This window comes from Rana temporaria, chromosome 10, assembly GCF_905171775.1.
Source record: "Rana temporaria chromosome 10, aRanTem1.1, whole genome shotgun sequence".
Classification (NCBI taxonomy): Eukaryota; Metazoa; Chordata; class Amphibia; order Anura; family Ranidae; genus Rana; species Rana temporaria.
In genome coordinates, this window is record NC_053498.1 from 126,462,469 (window position 1) to 126,485,722 (window position 23,254).

At 44.4% G+C, this 23,254-nt stretch overlaps 1 protein-coding gene across 2 annotated transcripts in view; it reads left to right on the plus strand.

The window, feature by feature from the left end:
* The window catches only part of ADAMTS8 (ADAM metallopeptidase with thrombospondin type 1 motif 8), a 64,946-nt gene that overhangs the window by 21,022 nt on the left and 20,670 nt on the right, over nt 1-23,254 (plus strand). For both annotated transcript variants that reach the window (XR_005743896.1, XM_040326225.1), the window contains exons 3-5: nt 2,979-3,111; nt 10,975-11,142; nt 20,301-20,599. Coding sequence is in view for 1 of the 2 variants with exons in the window: in XM_040326225.1 (XP_040182159.1) it covers nt 2,979-3,111; nt 10,975-11,142; nt 20,301-20,599 (600 nt within the window). In the remaining variant the exon portion in view is untranslated. The remainder of the gene's footprint in view (nt 1-2,978; nt 3,112-10,974; nt 11,143-20,300; nt 20,600-23,254) is intronic.

Here is a 23,254-nt window from a genome sequence, read left to right on the forward strand (position 1 = left end):
TGCTAAACAATAATTACTTCTATAAAGATGTGCAATAAAAAACTCATGTGCAAATTACAATTTAAAAAAAAAAAACGCTCTTTGTTGTGCTATCAGTGAATGAATAAATATTTAGGTGCTCAAAAGTCCCTTCAAGATAAATGAAATAAAAGTCCCATAATAATTGTTCAAAACACATCCACAAAAGGAAAAATCAACCTAAAATCCCACTGTGATGTCAAAGTGCTGACATCAGGGAAATAAGCCGTGTAACTATAAAACACCTTCTTCATTTCACCCTGTACTCCCCATTGGGTGATACACTCAACAGATCTCCATGATCCCTTAAGTCAGCACAGCGGGTCCAGCACAGTCTTTTCCAGTGTTATATATCTCTCCAATCTACTCCCTTGGCTCCAGCTTAAAGGGGTTGTAAAGGTACAATTTTTTTCCCTAAATAGCTTCCTTTACCTTAGTGCAGTCCTCCTTCACTTACCTCATCCTTCCATTTTGCTTTTAAATGTCCTTATTTCTTCTGAGAAATCCTCACTTCCTGTTCTTCTGTCTGTAACTCCACACAGTAATGCAAGGCTTTCTCCCTGGTGTGGAGTGTCGTGCTCGCCCCCTCCCTTGTACTACAGGAGAGTCAGGACGCCCACTAACACACAGCTCCTTTCTCTATCCGCAACGTAGAGAGCGTCCTGACTCTCCTGTAGCCCAAGGGAGGGGCGAGCACGACACTCCACACCAGGGAGAAAGCCTTGCATTACTGTGTGGAGTTATAGACAGAAGAACAGGAGGTGAGGATTTCTCAGAAGAAATAAGGATATTTAAAAGCAAAATGGAAGGATGAGGTAAGTGAAGGAGGACTGCACTAAGGTAAAGGAAGCCATTTAGGAAAAAATATTGTACCTTTACAACCCCTTTTATTCTTTTAAGAAACCCTCAGAGGACCTGACAATGTCAATACTAAGATGAAACGCGTCAGTCAGAGCTATAGGTTTGGCACATCTGCCTATATTTCGCTGCGTGGAATGTACGCCCGGGGATACAGGAACTTGGGCCAGTGTGGGGTGCTTTTCCATATACTGGTAATTTTATGACATATTTGAACCTGGCATTATTTTTTTTAAAGTAAGTGAGCACATGGTGTATTAGTTTTAAGCTTTTTAATAAATTATACTGCACAATGGATTGCTCCTTGTTGTTTTTTTTTTTCTTGTGATGGTGAATTTGGAGCTGGAGGAGAAAACAGTCAAGGAAATAGATCAGAGAGTTGTACAACACTGGAAAAGGCTGTGCTGGACCCATTTGTTGAGATCTGGGGAGTGTATGACCTGATGGGGAGCACAAAGTGAATTGGAGGAGGTGTTTTATAATTCCACAGCTTAAGTCTTTGAAATCAGCACTTTGAGATCACAGTGGGATTTTGGAGTAATTTTCTCTCTTGCGAATGTGTTTTGGAAAAATTGGTGCAGGACTTTTATTTTATTTATTTTGAAAGCACTTTTGAGCACCTGAATATTTAATAAACAGTGATAGCACAATTTGCAGCTTTTTTTAATATTCATTTGCACGACTTATTTATTACACATCTTTTTTAGAAATAATTATCGTTTAGCACACATATTTTTCATTTATTTTTGCACTTGAGTGTATTGTGATTTGACTTTAGAGGTTGGCACTTATTATTTTTGTATTTCATCTAGTGCAGCAATTCTCAACCCTCTAGTGCCGTGACCCCTTGATAAAATTAAAAGTTGTGGGGACCCCCAACAGTAAAATAATTTTCGTAGCGTGGGTTGTCTGCAAAGGCAAGACAAGTATTTTTGCACCTCTAACCCACGGACATTTAGCGCTCCCTGAGTCCCTTCCACTCGTACAGTATTAAAACCTCTTATGGTGAATTTTAAAATGTACCACTCTTTCTTTGTTCTCCTTTCTTTCCCTTTTATCTCTTTCTATCCTAATTTCTTTTTTCCCCCATCCCTATCTCTAGCCGCCTTTCTTATTCTTTCTCTCCCCTTTTCATTCTTCCTTCCCCTGTTTTTCTCTCCCTTCCATGTATTCTCTATTTTTATTCCTTCTCTTACTCCTTGTTGGGGGGAATGGGGTCAGTGGCAATGCTGGGGGGAGTTCTGATCAGCCAACTTAGGTGCTCTTGATCAAGGTCATCTGCTGATCTGAGAACTGTAGTGGGGACTTTTAATGGCAACTATAATCACAGGTAGTGTTATTCTGACTTTGTGGTGTCTCGTAGCAGTGACACCTATGCTGAAATCAGATGATGGGGTCTCCTCCAGCCCTTCCCACCAGTCAGCTGACCTCTAGTCTCTGCCCTCGAGCCATGGTGTGAACTAAATGGGAGGCTGCAAAGAGCCTGAGTGGGCGGCCGCAGGCCTCAGGAACAGCCCAGCTGGGTGGCCACAAGCTCCAGGGACAGCCCTGCTGGGCAGCCGCAAAAAGTCTGGGAGAGGGCGGCAGGCTTCAGGAACAGGCCAGGATTCGGTGACCCCTGGCAAATCATCATTCGACCCCCAGGTTCAGAACCACTGATCTAGTGTAAAGGCCCTTGTTAAATTGATGGTCACTGTAGTGACGACTCACACTATCAATCATTGGCATGAAGAGTGCCCTCTGTACACTGGTTATTATTGGCAGTGAGTAAACCCCTTAACTAACAGAAGATCAGCGGTTTCAGAGGTAATTTACCTCAAAGATGACAGGAGTAATGCCTGTTCCTGGGTGTGGCAAGCAAAGAGAACCAGGGAACATGTCCCAGTTGCCTGGGCCTAGCTATGCCCACATGATGGTGGCCAAGTGTTTTAGACTTTTTAGGATTCAAGACCCCTAAAGGAATCTTGAGTACATTTTTTTTCTCATAGATTGAAAGTACTTTTTTTTCAATATCCCATTATTAATATACTGAGTTATATTTACTGTGAATTACATTTATTGATATTTTCCTGTAAAGATCACGGTTCAATTTTTTGTGTCAGGACTTTTGTGGACATGAGAGCTGTGACACGCTGGGAGTAGCTGACATCGGGACAGTGTGTGACCCCAGCAAGAGTTGTTCTGTGATTGAAGATGACGGACTACAGGCAGCCTACACCCTGGCCCATGAGCTTGGTAAATATCCTTCTCTACCAATCAATCACTGGTCTCACCTGGAAGATTAGCTATCAGGTCTAATGAGACTCAACAGATTTTTCATTTCAACACTTTCCTAAAACTGTAGCTTTTATTACGTCTTTGGGGCTTATCTTTCTCTAAAATGCAGTGCGAAGCATGTGAACCAGTATTATTTCTGGTATTTGCTAATAATGTATTAAATAGCTGAGGCTCAGGTGTCCTCTGTAACAAACGCTTGGGCATTGTAAATAATTCTGCAGCGTTGCCAACATAAAATAATGAAGCAGCTCCTTCTTTGGAATTGAAAGAAAATCAATAAAACTAGAGAAAACACACACATGCAAACTCCATGCAGAAAGTGTCCCAGGGTGGACTTATCCAGCAAACCCTTTGGGTGCTGAAGACTAGAGCATTGCACATTCCCTTGTTGTACAACAGAGGCAGCACTACAAAATTCCAATATAACCCCTTCTAGACTTTCTTAAACAACAAACAATAACACCTAACACCATGTACCAATAATCAAGTGTATTTTGGATGGAACCAGTGCTTTAACTGGGCCGGAACGCGGCGGTACTCAGTACCGCCACTTCCAAAAATGGCCCTGGAGAGTACCAGCACCTCTCCGTGCGCCCAGTACGTGGGTTTACAGTACCGGAACGCAGCCGGTGGGCTTGTCGAGTTGCGGGCCGGTAATGTGTGTCAGACAGGCAGCGCAGTCACAATAGAAACTGTATGCCGCTCCGCCGGAGCCGACTCACTGCTGCCGAGTGTGCTCCTGGCTCCCTTTCCTCTGTCCTGTCACTCCTGTCCTGTGTGTTTCCTCGACCCCCCCCCCATGGAGGAGAGTTGGTTCATTCCCCGGCGTGCGCCGCGTGACGTCACGCCGGAGGCGAGGTGAGAGGTGAGAGGAGGACTCGCGCAGGGAGCTGTGTCGGCAAGGAAAGAAGCCCAAGTCACGAGGAGCCTCAGCTCAGCCTGCGTCTACAGTTCCTAGTGCTGCTACTGTCTGGATCCTGGATTTAGGACTGCAACAGAAGAAAGTAAGAAACGAATTGACTGTATTGGAGGGAGGGGGGGTTGGACTGAGGTGACCATCAGTTTTTTAATAAAAAAATGGCAGAAAAAAATATTTTTGAGTTATTTTGAGCTTGCCTTCTCTAACTAAAAAAACCCCCCATTAATTGCAGCCTCACTGTGCCACCAAACGCAGCCACTGTGCCCATCAAACGCAGCCACTGTGCCATCAATTGTCGCCACTCTGCCCATCACACGCAGCCACTGTGCCACCAAACGCAGCCACTGTGCCATCACACGCAGCCACAGTGCCATCAATTGTCGCCACTGTGCCATCACATGCAGCCACTGTGCCAGCTCACACTGCCACTGTGCCATCAATTGTCGCCACTGTGCCATCACATGCAGCCACTGTGCCCATCAAACGCAGCCACTGTGCCATCACACGCAGCCACTGTGCCATCACACGCAGCCACTGTGCCATCACACGCAGCCACTGTGCCACCACACGCAGCCACTGTGCCACCATCAATTGTCGCCACTGTGCCCATCAAATGCAGCCACTGTGCCCATCACACGCAGCCAAGGGTATTTTCATGTTCAGTATTGGGGGGGGGGGGGAGCACCGGCGCCTAATAGAGTACCGGCACCTCTTTTGGCCCACTTAAAGCACTGGATGGAACATAGAAAGATTAGAATATAACATTTTACTGATGTCTTCAAGCCAGGAATAGAGGGTAAATCTTCAATTGGGGCACTTCATGGAATGACAACTTTTCCCAATATTGGAGAGATTTCCTCTCATGTTTTGTTGTGTCTCCAGGGCAGGGAGTGAAGGGAAATCACCCCAATGGGACATAGACAGCAAAAAAAAGAAAAAGAAAAATGACAGAGGTTTTACCCTCCCCTACACCAGTGGTTCTCAACCCTGTCCTCAAGTACCCTCAACAGGCCATGTTTGCAGGTTTTCCTTTATCTTGCACAGGTGCTTTAAATCAGCCAATGACTTGGTATTTTGGACAGCTATTTTATCTAGGAGAAATTCCCAAAACATGGCCTGTTGGGGGTACTTGAGGACAGGGTTGAGAACCACTGCCCTACACTATCCAAAAGCGAGAAAAAAGTTTTGGCTTCAGATACACTTTAAATATTCTTTCATTCAACCACATTAAAAATCTATTAAAATACACGTCATTACATTTGTTGCCAGTCGCCATACAGCTAAATGTCTTTACCATTCTGGATAAAATCTACAATTCTTGTAAAAAAGTAGAAAGTATGCCTGGAATTTATACAAGACACATTGCTGACATGATATGACCGAGCTCTACCAAGTGTTTCTGCAGGAAAAGAACTGCTCTGCTCCTTTCTGTGATTCACTACTTAACCACATTCCACTAGTCATACACATACTGTATATGTGGAAGCTAGGAGGTGGACCGCCATTGCTTTGTGCTAGAAAAACGCTGGATAGTGAGAAAGAATAAATCTAACTGCACTTCAGCATAAATGCAGCAAAGATTTATTAGGTGATCTGATGCAAAGCAGACCACCTGATCAATACCCTTTAATGCACTTCACCCATAATGAACTTATTCCCAGAGTTGAGGTGATCTGCCTTGCATGGGATCGCTTAAAGATACTGGTGGCTTTTATCCTGTAGCGGGACTACTTATCTTTCTCTTGATATTTTATGGAGAATAAACCACTTGGTGAGCTGGCAACCATGGATTCAAAGGTACGGGCAGAATATCTGTAGATGAACGCCCCATAATGCACTGTGCTCTGGCAGTAGTTAGTGGATAGTGTGTTTAGTCGGTTTAGTACAGTCAGTGAAGTGTACAGCCACATAGGTGTGCATAGCCTATGGCATTAGGGTGTGCACCCAAAAGCTCCAACACATATGCATTTGACATATTTACCGACCTCTTCCCTACTCGCCATTCTGAAACAATGGGAGGAAGGGAGAGCAAGATAGCACATGGGGGACCCGGGCACCAAGAACAGACAAGGAAAGGAGGGGGCATATATTAGTACCAATCCCCTATATTTTCCTTCTGTGGCAGCTGAATGTTGACAAAAGGGAGAGGAGGAGAAGCCTACTTTCAGCTGCTGCAGGAGGAAAATACAGATCGGTTCCACTAAATACCACCCCCGCCACTTCCAGGTTTTGAGTGTCAGCAAGTAAGGATTCCGGTTTACCTGTCACCTGCCCACCATTGACAGGTTGCCAACCCCAGGATTAGGGTGTACCCAGGCACACCCCTTGCGCACGCCTATATACAGGCATACTCTTTTAGGTACACAATGGTTCCAGAGCGTGTATGTAAAACGAAAATGTACTTAAAGTGAAGCAATAACTTGTTTTACTTCTAAATGCATGTTCTGCATTGCAATAGTCATTTACAGGCATTACTAATTACCTAGGTAAGCTGGCCAACCCAAAGTTGGATATATTGTAGTCCTGGGTCCCCTTTCTGTGTTTGGTGTCCCTGTCACTTATGGTTTGGAAGCAGTGCCATGTCAAGCTGACATGATTTCCCATAGACGCCAATGTTAAATGTTAAAAACCAGGAGCAGTGCAATGTTAAGCTGACCAAAATTTCCCATAGACGCCAATGAGCAACGAAAGCTGAAAATTGGTTGGGGCAGGAAGGGGGTGAAAGTGGCCTGTATTGAAGTGGTTAAGGGAAAACCTATGACAGAATGAAGAAAAAAAATGGCATGGTGTCCCCCCCAAAATCCATGCCAGGCCATGTGGGTCTGGTATAGGGGAACTCCACGCCAAAATGTAAAAAAAAAAACAGCGTGGATCTATACCAGGCCCTAATTTTTCTTATTTTTTATTTTTAATAAAGGACTTGTTAAAAACAGTTGATTGTGCTACATACTTTTGGACAATTGTTTGGTGAATGGGTAGGGGTATGATGTACTGGATACCCATTCACATGGGGGGAACTGGGGGCCCCCTTGTTAAAGGGGGTTTCAGGATTCCGATAAGCCCAGGGTTGTCAGAAAGAGGCCCTTGTCCCCATCAAGATGGGGACAAGGTGCCTTTGAGTGGAGCATCATTTAAGCATCACTAACCACTTCCCGGCATATTGCAGAATGACGGCTGGGCAGTGGTTGCGTTATCCTGACTGGACGTCATATGATGCCCAGCAGCCACCATTGCCACCTCATCGGTGCTGCCATATCAGTGCCCGTCAGTGAAGGAGAAAGCGTACTTATTTACAAAATGATATAATGGAAACAAAAGAAAACGTTTTTTTTCCAAATTTTCTGTGTTTTTTTATTTGTTTAGCAAAAAATAAAAACCGCTGAGGTGATCAAATACCACCAAAAGAAAGCTCTATTTGTGGGAACAAAATAATAAAAATTCTGTTTGGGTACAGTGTATCATGACCGAGCAATTGTCATTTAAACAGCGCAGCGCTGAAAATTGGCTTGGGCAGGAAGGGGGGTAAGTGCCTGATATTGAAGTGGTTAAAATCACTTCTCCTTTAAAAATGATTGTTTTTAAAAAAAAAGTTTGCATTGATACATGTCCCACACAGGGCAGTACACAGATCCCCATACACTTTTTATGGCAATAACTTGTATTTAAAGCGGGAGTTCAACCATTTCTTTTTTTTTTTTTTTTTTTTCCCTTAGCTTCCTGCTCGTTCGGTCTAGGGGAATCGGCTATTTGTATTAAAATATGATCCGTACTTACCCGTTTTCGAGCTGCATCTTCTTCCGTCGCTTCCGGGTATGGGTCTTCGGGAGCGGGCGTTCCTTCTTGATTGACAGTCTTCCGAGAGGCTTCCGACGGTCGCATCCATCGCGTCACTCGTAGCCGAAAGAAGCCGAACGTCGGTGCGGCTCTATACTGCGCCTGCGCACCGACGTTCGGCTTCTTTCGGAAAATCGTGACGCGATGGATGCGACCGTCGGAAGCCTCTCGGAAGACTGTCAATCAAGAAGGAAGGCCCATTCCCGCAGCCCATACCCGGAAGCGACGGAGAGGATGCATCTCGTAAACAGGTAAGTAATGCTCATATTTTAAAACAAATAGCCGATTCCCCTAGTAAAAACGAGCATCCATCTAAGGCTAAAAAATGCCCTCTAAGGGGGAACCACCGCTTTAATTAGGACTTTTGAGTTTTCATGTCAGTGTCCCATAAACTTTAATAGGGTTAATAGGGTTTGCATGTTCACTAGAGCTTTTTCCCTGTTTGAGATGTTCTGGTGCAAACCAAACATGGGCAGTGGTGTATTTAGGTTTTGTGCTGCCCTAGGCCTGACGAAACTCGTGCACCCCCCTAATTTAAATATGACCCACAGCTCCTGTCAAGGCCACACCCCCATTTAAGACCTGCCCTGACATTTTCCAGTGGGGACACTAGTTCTGAGGGCCTTGGGGGGGGGGCAGTAGAGTCCCCTAATTTGCAGGGATTTATTCTGACTTCCTGTCTTGCTTTGGAGCCCGTCAGCTGACTGTTTGACAGTTTTTAGCCTCCGACATGGCATCTGTCTCTCTCTAGCTGAGAACTCAGGTGGGAGGTCCACTGTTATGATAGGACATTTAAAACTAGAAGCAACGCAAAACCCCGCCCCCCAGTTGCGGAACGCCACCCGCCCACACAACAATTAATTGGTTGGGGTCTGACTCCCTAGCCTCCTTCATGTGTATGGGCTGGCCCCCCCGATGATGGCCCTGCCAGTATCATTATACCGACAGTAGTGTGGTCTCTTTATGGGGGCACTAGACTGATTTGCCTCCCGGCCCATTCCCCCAAAGTCTGGCGCTACACTAAAAGTGTAGCTCAAGCTACGGGGACTCTTTTCGTGCTGCCCTAGGCCTGGGCCTTGTTAGCCTAGGCCAAGATAAAGCATTGAACATGGCAGTGTTCGGCTCATCCCTACCTGGGATTCATATCTTCTCTCCATTCCAGGGATGCAGACTCTGCCAGTCTCATTGGCACTCAAGAACTCATTGTGTGTCAGATGCTTGTTTTCCCTGCCTTGATTGGTGGTTCAATTCTCTGACCCCTACATCACCACAGGACACGGTAGTGATGTGGGAGTTGAGAGAAGGAACGACAATGCGCAGCAAGGGACTTACACTTGGCACCTTTAAATATCAAAGAGACTGACATTCACTGCAGAGCTGGAACAGGGCAAAATAAGAGACCTAGGCCACCTGAAAGGTGAGTATAGTACCTCATTTATTGCAGAGACCTGTTTTGATTCATCTAGAAACCTGTCAGGGTCTTTGTATTACATTTTTTTTAAAAAGGGGCCCATTTATAACAATTGGCCTGATTTCATTTCACTGCACTTTGCCCTATTTCAACATGAAATTATTGCTCAATTTTGTAAGTTTGATATGCAGAGCCATAAAGAGAAAGAACAGCGAAGAGCAGAAAAATGGCTGCATTATAATTAATGGAAAGGTTCTACCTATAAAAGTGATAAATATTCCAGTTCCTGTACAATGAAAATAATGGACTGCACTGTGTTTAAGGCGACATAAACTACCAATATTAAAATTTCAGTGAAATACCAAACTGTAACCCATTAAAAAAAAATGACTGTCATTTTTAACTTTGGCAGAATATGAGCAGAGAGATTGCCCAGAGCTGCTTTATAATTATAGAGTATGTTTGGAGTATGTCCCAAGCTATATTTCCCAGAAAATAATAGCAGAAAGATATTAGTGATGCCATTCTGCAACTTGCAATAAAGCTCCGCCCTGGGGTGCTAAAAGAACAAAAATATAATATATTGCAGCTTACCAGTTCTATGATGTGGTGACTGCATTTCCTTTTTTTTTTTAGGTTTTATTTTCTTTAAAGTATAACTGAAGGAAAAACATTTTTTTTTTTATTCTGGACCGAGTTGAGAAGGATTAGTCAGTTTTTTGCGAAGGACATGTCGGACGGCCCGCTCATTTTCCTGGGTTGCAGATAGGGGTACACATAACAGTATTGAGGAGGAGAGAGCTGGGAGGCGGTGCCGGCAGTGCTTCCCCCCCTCCTGTCTGTACATGGGGCTTAAGACTGTACAGAGCTTAATTAATAACTACATTTTTGTATGTTACACGCACACACAGCAGCCCATTAAAAAACGTGCTGCATGGGAACGTACAAAAAAGCGAGCACGCTCAGACGCACCCCCTGGTGTGAACGAGTCCCCAGGACTGTATGCAATTTTTAAGGGTGCCCTGACTAAAGAAAGGTTGAAAAACACTGCTCTACAGAGAACAGTGAGCAAGTCACATAACGCTCTGTACCAGAGGAGCTTACACTGTGGTAATGTCCCCACCACAGTGTTATTATACATTTATACATGGGTGGACTGACACCTCATGGGGCCCCTGGGCAATAGAAGATTATGGGGCCCCTGGGATTACAGATGGCCACCACGCCAGGAGGCAGTGTAGAGGCGGGGCAGCTAAAATCTCAGGATTTTCACATCAAACGCATGTCGGTTTCGGACATATAAGGGACAGATGTAAAAAAAACACACATTTTTACATACTGTCCCTGGTATTATTGAGCCTGGCAACTCTGATGGGGCCCCCTAGTGGCATGGGGCCCTTGGGCAGTGCCCAAGAGTCCGAATGATCAGTCCGCCCCTGCATTTATATAGCTTTGAGAGTTTCCAAACTGCTGTACAGAGAACACTGATCTATTCACATGAGTCTCTATCAGAGAAGCTTACACTCCTACTTTGTTGGGAATATATTTTCAATATTACCATTACATGTGATTTTATTTCCTAAAGTGTAATTTTAAAGCCTGCGATCTAATAAATTTTAGATTATTTACAGCTCTGATAAATTACTTCTCTCTCCAGCTCACGTCCTCAGTATTCCACATGACAACTCCAACAATTGCAGGAAGGTGTTTGGTGATCTGGACAGACACCACTTGATGGCTCCGGTCTTTCTGCAGCTAAACAAGTCCATGCCATGGTCACCATGCAGTGCCATGCACCTTACAGATTTCTTTGAAAGCGGCCATGGTAAGAAGTGACAGAAGAAAGACGATTATCTGCTGTGGTAAAATAGGGAAGATCCTTATACATTCTTTAAAGTTCATTTTAAAGTTGATTTCACCAAGCCTTTCAGAGGAAGCATCACACCTCCTATGTGTATAGGTATACATTTTGCATATGCCCCATCCACTATTCCTATCAGGACAATTCATTTCATGGATGCAGGTTTAGATACTTACAATGATCGACATAAAAAAACATTTGGGGGAAATTTAATGCAAAAAAAACACATTACCCGATTTTTTTGTAAAATATAAAATATGATGTTACGGCAAGTAAATAGATACCAAACATGTCACGCCCTTAAAATGCGCACACCCACGCAACGGCAACAAATGTAAATTTTACCATCCCTCAGGCCTCGTACACACGACCGGTTTCTTCGGCAGAATCCATCAAGAAACTTGGTGGCAGAGCTTTTTTGCCAAGGAAACCGGTCGTGTGTATGTTTTTCATCGAGGAAACTGTCGAGGAACTCGACAAGCAAAAAAGAGAGCAAGTTCTCTTTTTCCTCGAGGGGAGTCTGAATTTGCTCGCCGTGTTCCTAGTCGGGCTGGTTTCCGACGAGAAACTCGAGCGTGTGTATGCTAAGAAACCCGCGCTTGCTCAGAATAAAGTATGAGATGGGAGTAAAAGTAGCATTTGTAATGGAGATAACACATTTTTCAAGCTGTAACAGACTGAAAAGTGCAAATCGTCTCTTACCAAACTTTTACTTAACACGCAAACAGTTGTGCCAATGGAATCGAACTTCCCCTGCCGTTGTATGTGTTGTATGTCACCGCGTTTGAGAACGAGGAGATTTTGTCTTGACCATGTGTACGCAAAGCAAGCTTGTCGAGTTCCTGGACAAGTCTAACAAGGAACTTGTCGAGGAAAACAATGTGTCTTTTCCGGCGAGTTCCTCGGTCGTATGTACGAGGCCTTAGCCACGCTTTCAAAGACTTTACAATTTACCACTTTAGATTTACAGAGGAGATCTGGTGCTACGATTACTGCCCATCATCTGACGTTCGCGTCCATACCTCACATGTGTGGGATGATTGCTGTTTGGGTACATGCAGGACTAACACGTAGGTTCGCCCTTGCATGCTAGCAGGGGGGGCACTTAATTTTTTTTTTTAATTAATGTGAAGGCTGGCCGCAGGCTAGCCTGTATTTGTAGGAGGAGTCTGAGGGCTATTTATCCCTCCTCCTCTCTCATCTCCTGTGTCGGATGGGGTTTCTGGGTAGGTGCGTCAGACCTGTCATCTTTTGTCCAATTCCCAGCCTGTTCCAAGGGGGTTCACAGACACTTGGGTAGGTTGTGTCATGCCATGTCTGATTCTGTCTGTTATCGTTGCATATCACTACAGCGTGTTGGCCTCATCCGTCAAAATCAGCAACTCATCTTTCAGGTATCCGGCTCTTAGACCCCCTTCCCTCCTATCAGTTCGTCCATTTTTGGCAGCTCTCCCTCTCACGTCCCCTTACCAGGTATGGTCAGTTAGGCCTGGGGTTGTGGGTGTTTTACAGGGCTACTTGTCTTGCGTCCTGTTGGATGGTGTTCAACCTTTGCATTATTTCACAGGGCTCCTCAGGTCAGCCCTTGGTCGCAAGTTCCAACGGATTGGGGTCCCTTCTAATCATCAATTCTTAGGATGCTGGTTTCTGTCATAACGGATGCTTACCGGATCTATTCTTGAGACCATCTGGGCGTGCGTTACTCTACCAGACAGATTGTACATGCCCTTCTTCTACTTTCTTATCACACCTCCTTCTGGGTCTTTTTGCCCACTTATAGGCATACTGAACAGCTAGGCTAAGGCACACTTCAGGCCTTGGTAGTTAGGGAATCGCATTCTTAAGTGAAGACTCTGACTACAAGTGTGAAGGCTGGCCGCAGGGCTATTTATCCCTCCTCCTCTCCTGTGTCAGGTACCCACCCACCCGTTCCCCCCCCCCCCTTTTTTCATATTATCATTTTCATCATTCATTTCTTCACTATCACTTTCAGGGTATGCCCACTTATAGGCATACTGACCAGCTAGGCTAAGGAATACCTCAGGCCTTGGTAGTTAGGGTATCGCATTTTTAAGTGAAGACTCTGACTACAATTAATAATTATCAATAAGACCCCAAATCCCTCCTCTGCACTTAAAAACATTTAAAGACACAGAGATCAGTATTTTTAAATGCATCTCATTATTTGAAAATGGTGCCGAAAAACATCCGGGCAAGAAGTGATGTCAGGTCATCTCTTCCGGGTTACCATCACGGACAGCCTATCAGAGCCTATCAGAGCTTTGTTGGGCTGGCCAGCCAGCTGGCAGGATGTGTCGGCTGGTCACTCAGGTCTCCCGGTGAGACGGGAAAGCCCAAAAGGGCAGCGGAAGGCAAAAGGGGGGGACGTCCCCTCCAGCTGCTTGTAATAGCAATCAAGCAGCTAGTTAGCAGCTAGTTAGCTGCTCTGATTGCTATTACAAGAGAGCCAATCGTCGGCTCTAAAAAATGTTACTAGGGTGATGCCTGTGGCTGCGATCAAAAGCCCCTTACATGTGTAATGTCTGTAACCCCTGATGGCGGCCCTGTATAGAACATTAATTTCCACAGATCTATACATCAGATGATTGTAGAAGGATGAGAGTTTGGGATCAAAAGATAGACAGTTCAGAACAAGGACATACAGGCTGTTAGAAATCACAGGGCCCCATACAGCCTACCTGATGGGGCCGAAATTACATAGATTTATCAGTCCCTTTTCTCTACAGCCTCAGCTGCACAGATGAATGAATAGGAAATACTTTGAGGCTCCCTGCTCATTCACAAACTGAAGCATAGTGAACACAGTTTACTATGCTTCAGCAATAAATGAACACATGAGTGATTGGTACCGATCGCTCACTGTGTTCATTCAGGAAAGAAGAGGACTAATAATAGGGTTGCCACATCAACCCTTTAATCCAGGACACATTAATTGCACAGGTTCTGAGGCTGATTTAATACAGATAATGCACCAAGTGAGTTTAATTACCGCCTTAATCAGCCACAAAACCTGTGTAATTAATGCGTGTCATGGATTAAAGGGATGATGTGGCAACCCTAGCCAGAAAATTACATATTTATTGGCCCCTTTTCCTGCCATCCATTCTGAAACATGCCCCTGTGTGCCCGCAACGGCTGCTGGTGGGAGAAGAGGGAAGCCAGAAATGCCACAAAGGGAAAGGGGCACACGGGGGGCCTGGACAGCAGATGGAAGGGGAACATGTGCTAGAACCAATCCCCCTGCAGTGCAGCCGGAGGAAAGGAGGGAGAGGAGGAGAAACTGGCAGCGCTGCAGGGGGAGGCAAAAGAGGATCGGTGTCTGTAATAAGACAGTACAGCTGGCCCTTCTGCTCCGTAGGTGCCAGTATTTTACTATTTTGCTGGAAGTCAATTCATATATGAGTGTAAAACCCAATAAAGCAGATAAAGATGTTACAGCACCACCATATACTTCAGTGCAGCACGACATCTGTGTGTCGTGGAGAGCTCAAATGTATGTGTGCTAGCAAGGTCCTGCTTTGGTGCAAACAGCACCAGTTTACTGTTTAATGTGGTTTGGTAAAATACAGTAAAATTTACATTTTACCGCATGTCACCACAATGCACAAGTCTGAATAAAATACAGGGGCTACTACTCACACATTTGTATTCTTAGGGCTAGATTCAGAGAGAGTTACGCCGGCGTATCAGTAGATACGCTGACGTAACTCTGAATCTGCGCCGTCGTAAATGTAAGCGTATTCTGGAAACCAGATACGCTTAAATTAGGCTAAGATACGAGCGGCGTACGTCTCCTACGCCGTCGTATCTTAGGGTGCAATATTTACGCTGGCCGCTAGGTGGCGCTTCCGTTGAGTTCGGCGTAGAATATGTAAATGACTAGATACGCCGATTCACGAACGTACGCTTGCCCGTCGCAGTAAAGATACGCAGTTTCCGTAAGAGATACCCCGCGTAAAGGTAAAGCTGCCCCCTAGGTGGCGTAGCCAATGTTAAGTATGGCCGTCGTTCCCGCGTCGAAATTTGAAAATTTTACGTCGTTTGCGTAAGTCGTCCGTGAATGGGGCTGGACGTAATTTACGTTCACGTCGAATCCAATACGTCCTTGCGGCGTACTTTGGAGCAATGCACACTGGGATATGTACACGGACGGCGCATGTAAAAAACGTCAATCACGTCGGGTCACCACCCATTTACATAAAACACGCCCCCCTCATCCTCATTTGAATTAGGCGCGCTTACGCCGGCCCCATTTACGCTACGCCGCCGTAACTTAGGAGGCAAGTGCTTTGTGAATACAGCACTTGCCTCACTTACTTACGGCGGCGTAGCGTAAATACGATACGCTACGCCGCCGTAACAATGCGCAAATCTACCTGAATCTAGCCCTTAAAGAACAAAGCGATGGACAAAAGCGCCATGATATACTGTAGGAACTCACGAGAGAAGAGGAATGAATTGCTTGTAAAATCCACAAAACAGGCACGGTCACATCAGGATTATAAAATCTTCCCATAAATCAAATCACTGACTGTAGCCAACAGTACATAGTAAAGATAACGTGGTTCCAGGGCCACGTTTCTGATGAAGGGCCTGTGGCCCTTGAACTGCATTAGCCTCTTAGTCACACTATTGTACGGTGTACCACTGTCTTTTGGTCGCTTTTGATTTACGTAAAGATATAACCATGGCCTGATTAGGCCTGTTTTAGCCTGCCGGTAAGTTTTACAAGCAATTTGTTCCTTTACTCCTGTCTTGTGAGTACCTTTTTATGAGTATTTTATAATTAACATGCACATATTTTTACGAGGGCGTTTAGTCTATTTTTTTGTTCTCTATTTATAGCAGACCTCCCTGTCTGTCTGTGATATGAGCTGCCTATTCTCTGTAAAGTTTGGACACCAAATAATGGTCTAGTCTGGTTGCATTTGCAAAGACTCTGGCAGTTGTTTCTAGCGCCGTGGAAATGACTTGTTGAGTTTTTTTCTGTATTCATACGGCATAAAAATACATTTCAAATAGAAATCACAATTTTTGTGGGATTGGTTCACATCCATGTGCTGCAGTTTGACATAAAAGGGACATTTAATGGGCATATTCACACCTACCTCTGTGCACTGCCGCACATACTGCAATGTACACCAATCAGCCTAAAGCTTCACACACACACGATCGGATTATCCAATGGGAATTGTGTGATGACAGGCTATTGGCGGAAAATCCGACCGTTTGTATGCTCCATCAGATAATTGTTGTCGGATTTTCCGCGGGATATCTCTGTGGGATAGCATGCTTTAAAATTGTCCGCCAACAATTGTGTGTTGTCGGATTTTCTGTCAGACAAAAATCCAAAGTACAAACACGCATGCTCAGAAGCACTGCTCACCATAACACAACATTAGCTGATTTTTCCCAAAGTGTGGCACTAAAGAGCTGAAAAAACACGTTGTTTCGTGTTTGTTTGCCGACAATTCTTTGCCGTTTGTATGCAAGACAAGTTCCTGGCCAACGCCCTTCGGAAAAAAGTCCTACGCTTTGTCCGCAGAAAATCTGATCATGTATATGAGGCTTTATTGTCTCTTCTCCTATATGGCAAGTAAGGCTTTGCACCGTGTCTGGGTTTCTTTAGAGCCAGAGTAAGAAGTATAGATCATAGAGGGTCTATGCTGTAAGGAGTAGATTGGGATCATATGGTGTCTGTATGATGTAAGCAGAAGACTGGGTCGAACAACATCTGCATGGACATTTTTGGGTGGACAGTATCTGTTTGATATGAGAGGGAGTTTAGGGTGTACAGTGTCTGTATGGTGTGAAGAGGAGATTGGGGTGTTGGTGTCTCTATGATGTAAGGAAGAGATTGGGGTGTTGGTGTCTCTATGGTGTAAGGAAGAGATTGGGGTGTTGGTGTCTCTATGATGTAAGGAAGAGATTGGGGTGTTGGTGTCTCTATGGTGTAAGGAAGAGATTGGGGTGTTGGTGTCTCTATGATGTAAGGAAGAGATTAGGGTGTTGGTGTCTCTATCGTGTAAGGAAGAGATTGGGGTGTTGGTGTCTCTATGATGTAAGGAAGAGATTGGGGTGTTGGTGTCTCTATGGTGTAAGGAAGAGATTGGGGTGTATGGTGTCTCTATCGTGTAAGGAAGAGATTGGGGTGTTGGTGTTCTCTATGGTGTAAGGAAGACATTGGGGTGTATGGTGTCTCTATGGTGTAAGGAAGAGATTGGGGTGTTGGTGTCTCTATGGTGTAAGGAAGAGATTGGGGTGTATGGTGCCTCTATCGTGTAAGGAAGAAATTGGGGTGTATGGTGTCTCTATCGTGTAAGGAAGAGATTGGGGTGTATGGTGTCTCTATCGTGTAAGGAAGAGATTGGGGTGTATGGTGTCTCTATCGTGTAAGGAAGAGATTGGGGTGTTGGTGTCTCTATGGTGTAAGGAAGAGATTGGGGTGTTGGTGTCTCTATGATGTAAGGAAGAGATTAGGGTGTTGGTGTCTCTGTGGTGTAAGGAAGAGATTGGGGTGTTGGTATCTCTATGGTGTAAGGAAGAGATTGGGGTGTATGGTGCCTCTATCGTGTAAGGAAGAGATTGGGGTGTTGGTGTCTCTATGGTGTAAGGAAGAGATTGGGGTGTTGGTGTCTCTATGGTGTAAGGAAGAGATTGGGGTGTTGGTGTCTCTATGGTGTAAGGAAGAGATTGGGGTGTTGGTGTCTCTATGGTGTAAGGAAGAGATTGGGGTGTTGGTGTCTCTATGGTGTAAGGAAGAGATTGGGGTGTTGGTGTCTCTATGGTGTAAGGAAGAGATTGGGGTGTTGGTGCCTCTATCGTGTAAGGAAGAGATTGGAGTGTTGGTGTTCTGTATGGTGTAAGGAAGAGATTGGGGCGTATGGTGTCTTTATAGAGTCCCCCTTACATCAGAGTCTCCTTTAACATCAGTGCCCCCTCTTACACCAGGAGTCTCCCCTGATACCAGAGCCCCCCTCCCAGAATCACTATTATATCAGGAGTCTCCCTTTACATCAGTCTCCTCTTACATCAGAGTTCTCCTTACATTAAAGTGCTCCTTTATATCAGAGTCCCATCTTACATCAGAGTGGCCTATTACATCAGCTCACCCCCTTACATCAGATTCCCCTATAACATCAGAAGTCTCCCCTTACATCAGTCTCCTCCTACATCAGGACTCTTACATCAGAGTCCCCTACACTACATGATCACTAGGGAACAGCGGTTCCTTACTGCTAGGTAATAAGCATCTTTCTGTATCAGTTCACATAAATAAATCCTCCGTGCAAACTCTCAGATAAATTGTGTAAAACACACTGTATTGCACAATATTCTCGTCTGTGGATGGTCAATTATAGAGTCACACAGTAATCTCCCCTATTAACATTCCTATAGGTGAAGTCACGATATTAAGCATCTCGTGGGTTGTTGCACTCTTTAAAGAATGACATATTGATCTTATTTCAAATAAGATCATCTCCTGCTTAGTTCCTCCATCAACTGAACCTTATGCCTTAATTTCAGACTCATAAACGTGGCTCAAAAGTAAAATTCACAGCTGTAATCAATTCATTATGATGAATTGCAAAATCTTCTGTGATTGCCAACATGCTACTATATAGATAAACCAGGTGCAATACTTTGGATATAAAGGGCCAGATTCTTAAAAGAGATACGACGGTGTATCTCAAGATACACTTTCGTATCTCTGTTTTTGGCCCCGGGCATCTATGCGTCTGATTCCTAGAATCATTTACGCATAGATACGGCGTAGATCCGACAGGTGTAAGTCACTTACACCGTCGGATCTTAGATGTAATTCCACGCTGGCCGCTAGATGGCTTTTACGACGATTTCTCATTTGTCTATGCAAATGAGCCTGATACGCCGATTCCTGAACGCTTTTGCGCCGCCTCGTCGTCGTTTCCGTAAGTGTAAACTTACCCCTGCTATATGAGGGGTAAGTTTACGAAGGTCCGTCGTATGCCATGTTAAGTATGGCGTCGGGACAGCGTCGTCTTTTTCCGTCGTTTACGTCGTTTTACTAAGTCGTTTGCGAATAGGGCTTTACGTTAATGACGCTCACGTCGGCTTCAATGACGTTTTCCGTCATGAGCTGGAGCATGCGCACTGTGCTATTTTTACGGCCGGCGCATGCGCAGTGCGATCGTCGCGGGGCACGCTTAATTTAAATACAAGCCGCCCCCTTTGAATTACGCGGCCTAACGCCGGGCCATTTACACTACGCCACCGCAAATTACGGAGCAAGTGCTTTGAGAATAGGGCACTTGCTCCAGTAAGTTGCGGTGGCTTGGTGTAAATGGCTTACGCTACGCCGCCGCGGATTCTACAAGAATCTGGCCCAAAGAGTTTTAAAACAAAATGAAGAGATAGATCCCTTACTCCCAGTGAAAAGGACTTTTCCCTACATTTAGTCCTGGACACCAACGGTCACCAAAACAAACAGAGAGGGTGAATCTTCTTGGGGGGGACACAGCAATAAAAACCTGACAGGGGGGTGCTTTCCCACTGCTTCCAAAACATAGAAATAAAAATTGGCTTTAGATACTGTACAATTTACAACTGAACTAGAAAGCTCCATTATCCATCTCCCCTCTAGTAATGTGGCAACTGCAAGCTCTCACGCAGGTGCCATCATCTTTGCTCAGTCCTCTTCCAGGTTTAGTGTCTTCAGACTTCTTGATTGACCATCATGTGATGATGTAAATCCCTGTGCATGGGTATTACATCATCTCAGCACCAAGGCATGTCGAGAATGTACACGCATCAGAGCAGATAATTTGTCTTCTACACAAAGTTCTACTTTAAATAAAAGTGGGAACAGACAACGAATTATCCCAGGAGCAGATTTAAAAATAGGATAATCTGCATTTTAACAAATTTAAAGCTTCAGGAACTGACAAAATGTTTTCTTTACTGTAAATTGTAGGAACATTCTAACTACTGAATTCTAAAATTCTGATACAGCTGCAATGTTTCCTGAAAACATTACCATTGACCTTTTCCATAGAGCTGATCTTTAATATTGAATAAAAACAGAGGAGGAACAGATGACTAACATGTATTTTCCTCGGCAGGGGACTGTTTGTTGGATGCACCAGGCAGGATTCTGGACCTTCCCCAGGATCTTCCCGGAACATCAGCTCAATACGATTTGGACAATCAGTGTCGTCAGGTTTTTGGCAAAGAGTTCTGTCACTGTCCTAATACCAGGCCAGAAGATATCTGTGCCCAGCTCTGGTGTAAAATCCAAGAGGATCAAGCTTGCCATACCAAAAATGGCAGCCTGCCCTGGGCTGATGGGACGCCTTGTGGGGACGGGCACGTTTGCTGGGAGGGAATCTGTCAGGAGGAAGAGGATGTTCTTAAACCAAAGGTAATTTCAAAACTAATCCTGGCAGTGGTTACACCTTCCAATTCATAAAACACTGCATGCAACGCCTATAGTTGTCACAAGATCATGAACAATTATATGATGTAATGAAATTATATACTGGATCACATAATGGTCACTACACTACAGCCAGGAGCTTCTAAAATGAAATACGATGACTCAGCTTAGACTTGCATTCTGTTCTGTAGAGACACATTAATGGGAAATGGATAAAATCTCAGAACTAAAAAGAGCCAAACACTGGAAAATCCTCTACCCTTTACTCACTGTGAATCATTTCTCAGAGGAAATTACGTTCAACAACTCCAATATAGTAATATCACAGCCAGAATGAATAATAAAAATGTTTTTTCAATAATGTTTGAGCATGTTATAACTTCATTAATGAATAGGACAGCCATAAATTATGTAGCTATAGTTGCAATTCCAACTATCCTACCTAATATAAGAATGCCAGTGTTCTTTTCTTTTTCCTGTTATAACATTTTTGATTTTATATATACAAGTGTCAGTTCTTTTACACTTTATGTTCACACCAGATGCAGTTCCATTCAGTTCTGCATGCTTTTTTCTGCACTAAAAATGCATGCACAGTGTTTTCCATGTATTCCAATGGCTCTAGTTCACACCATGCAGTCAGTTCCAGTTAGTTTCTGGTCAGTTTCCGGTGCAGAAACTGACCGCAACTGACTGTATTGGTGCAGAAGAAAACGGAACTGCATCTGGTGTGAACTGACCCTAAAAAAAAAAAAAATCCTGCAAATAGTTAAAGTTTTTGAATTGCATATTAGTTCACTTGTTCAAAACCCTTTTTCACTCTGCAGGGCTTCCCGGACAGATAAGAAGCTGTCCAAGAAGCCCTAGAGAATGAAGGGGGAGAGGTTCAGGGATTTTAAATCCCCAGACTTCTACACTGGCTGCATGGGCACTGGGAGGTAAGTACAGTGAGGACCGGGCAGGTGAGGAGGGTGTAGTGTTTCTCAACTCCAGTCCTCAAGGTGACCCAGCAGGTCATGTTTCCAATATTTTGCACAGGTTATGTGATCAGATTCACTGACTTATGCTGGCCATACACCATACGAAAAATCGGCTGAAATTCGGTCATTTGGCCAGTGCGTTGGTTTTTCGGCCAGTTAATGGGCACAAAATCGATAATCAATGGCACGTTTTTGAGCTGAAAATATGAAGGACAAGTTTGGAAATGTTCTGTCGAACGAACGATAAACTGAAAGGTTAATGTGTTTGCCATCCAAACTGTTTGCTCTAGGTATATGTAAAAAAAAAAAAAAAAAAATGTATTCATTTATGTCCACCGAACGATTTATCATTCATTACATGATGGCACTATCATTTGCTTCCACTGCCGAATGTTCGTTTTTTGAAAATGGGTTCTGCCGATTTTTTTTTTAATTGCCACAGCTGTTTCATCTGGGGGGAAATCCTGAAAACATGACCTGTTGGGGCGCCTTGAGGACTGGAGTTGAGAAACACTGTTGTAGGATATTAGTTCACCTTTTCAGTTTTTTTTATTTGGTGAACTAACACTTAAATCTTCAGCATTTAGCATTCTTTAATCACTCTTTGAATAAAATGATAAAATGATCCCTAGTGCTCCTAAAATGGAGGTCTATTTTAAGGCACGTTCTGTTATAGGGTGACAATGTCACTGTCTCTCATTTCCAGTTCTGTCTCATCACCCTGTTACATAAGCCTCTGGTGGAGACTGCAAGCAACTGTGCCAACAAACATGGTCCCCGCATGGTTACAATTGGAAAGCCTTTGCAGGGCAATGATGTACTCCAGCAATGCTGGAGCGATTGTATGTAAACAGGAGGCAGTTGGACCAAAAATAATTTAAGCCGAATACCCCAGAGCATCAAACAAGGGACCTCTAAGGCCCCGTACACACGAGAGGATTTATCCGCGGAAACAGTCCGGGGGACCGTTTCCGCAGATAAATCCTCTGGCGGATTTTGATCTCATGGTTGTACTAACCATGAGATCAAAATCCCCGCGGAATTCCGTCCGCGGTGATGTGTCGCGCCGTCGCCGCGATGATGACGCGGCGACGCTGTCATATAAGGAATTCCACGCATGCGTCGAATCATTACGACGCATGCGGGGGATGGATTCGGACGGATTGATCCGGTGAGTCTGTACAGACCAGCGGATCAATCCGTTGGAATGGATTCCAGCGGATCGATTTCTTAGCATGTCAAGAAATTTTGATCCGCTGGAAATCCATCCCCGGGGACAAAAATCCACGGAAACAGATCCGCTGGATCGTACACACCAGGTGATCTATCCACTGGAGCCGGTCCGCGGATCAATTCCAGCGGATCGATCCTCTCGTGTGTACGGGGCCTAAGACTAGGGTTGGTGCACAAATTTTAGGGTTGCTCGTTGGGTGTGATCATTTAAAGGGGTTGTAAAGGTACAATTTTTTTTTCCTAAATAGCTTCCTTACCTTAGTGCAGTCCTCCTTCACTTACCTCATCCTTCGATTTTGCTTTTAAATGTCCTTATTTCTACCTTTACAACCCCTTTAAGTCTAAGATTACAATGGTGTATAATTCTCAAACAATGTAAATTGGGCTTGAAATCAACTACCATTTCCTTGTTTGATTTTTGGCTCCT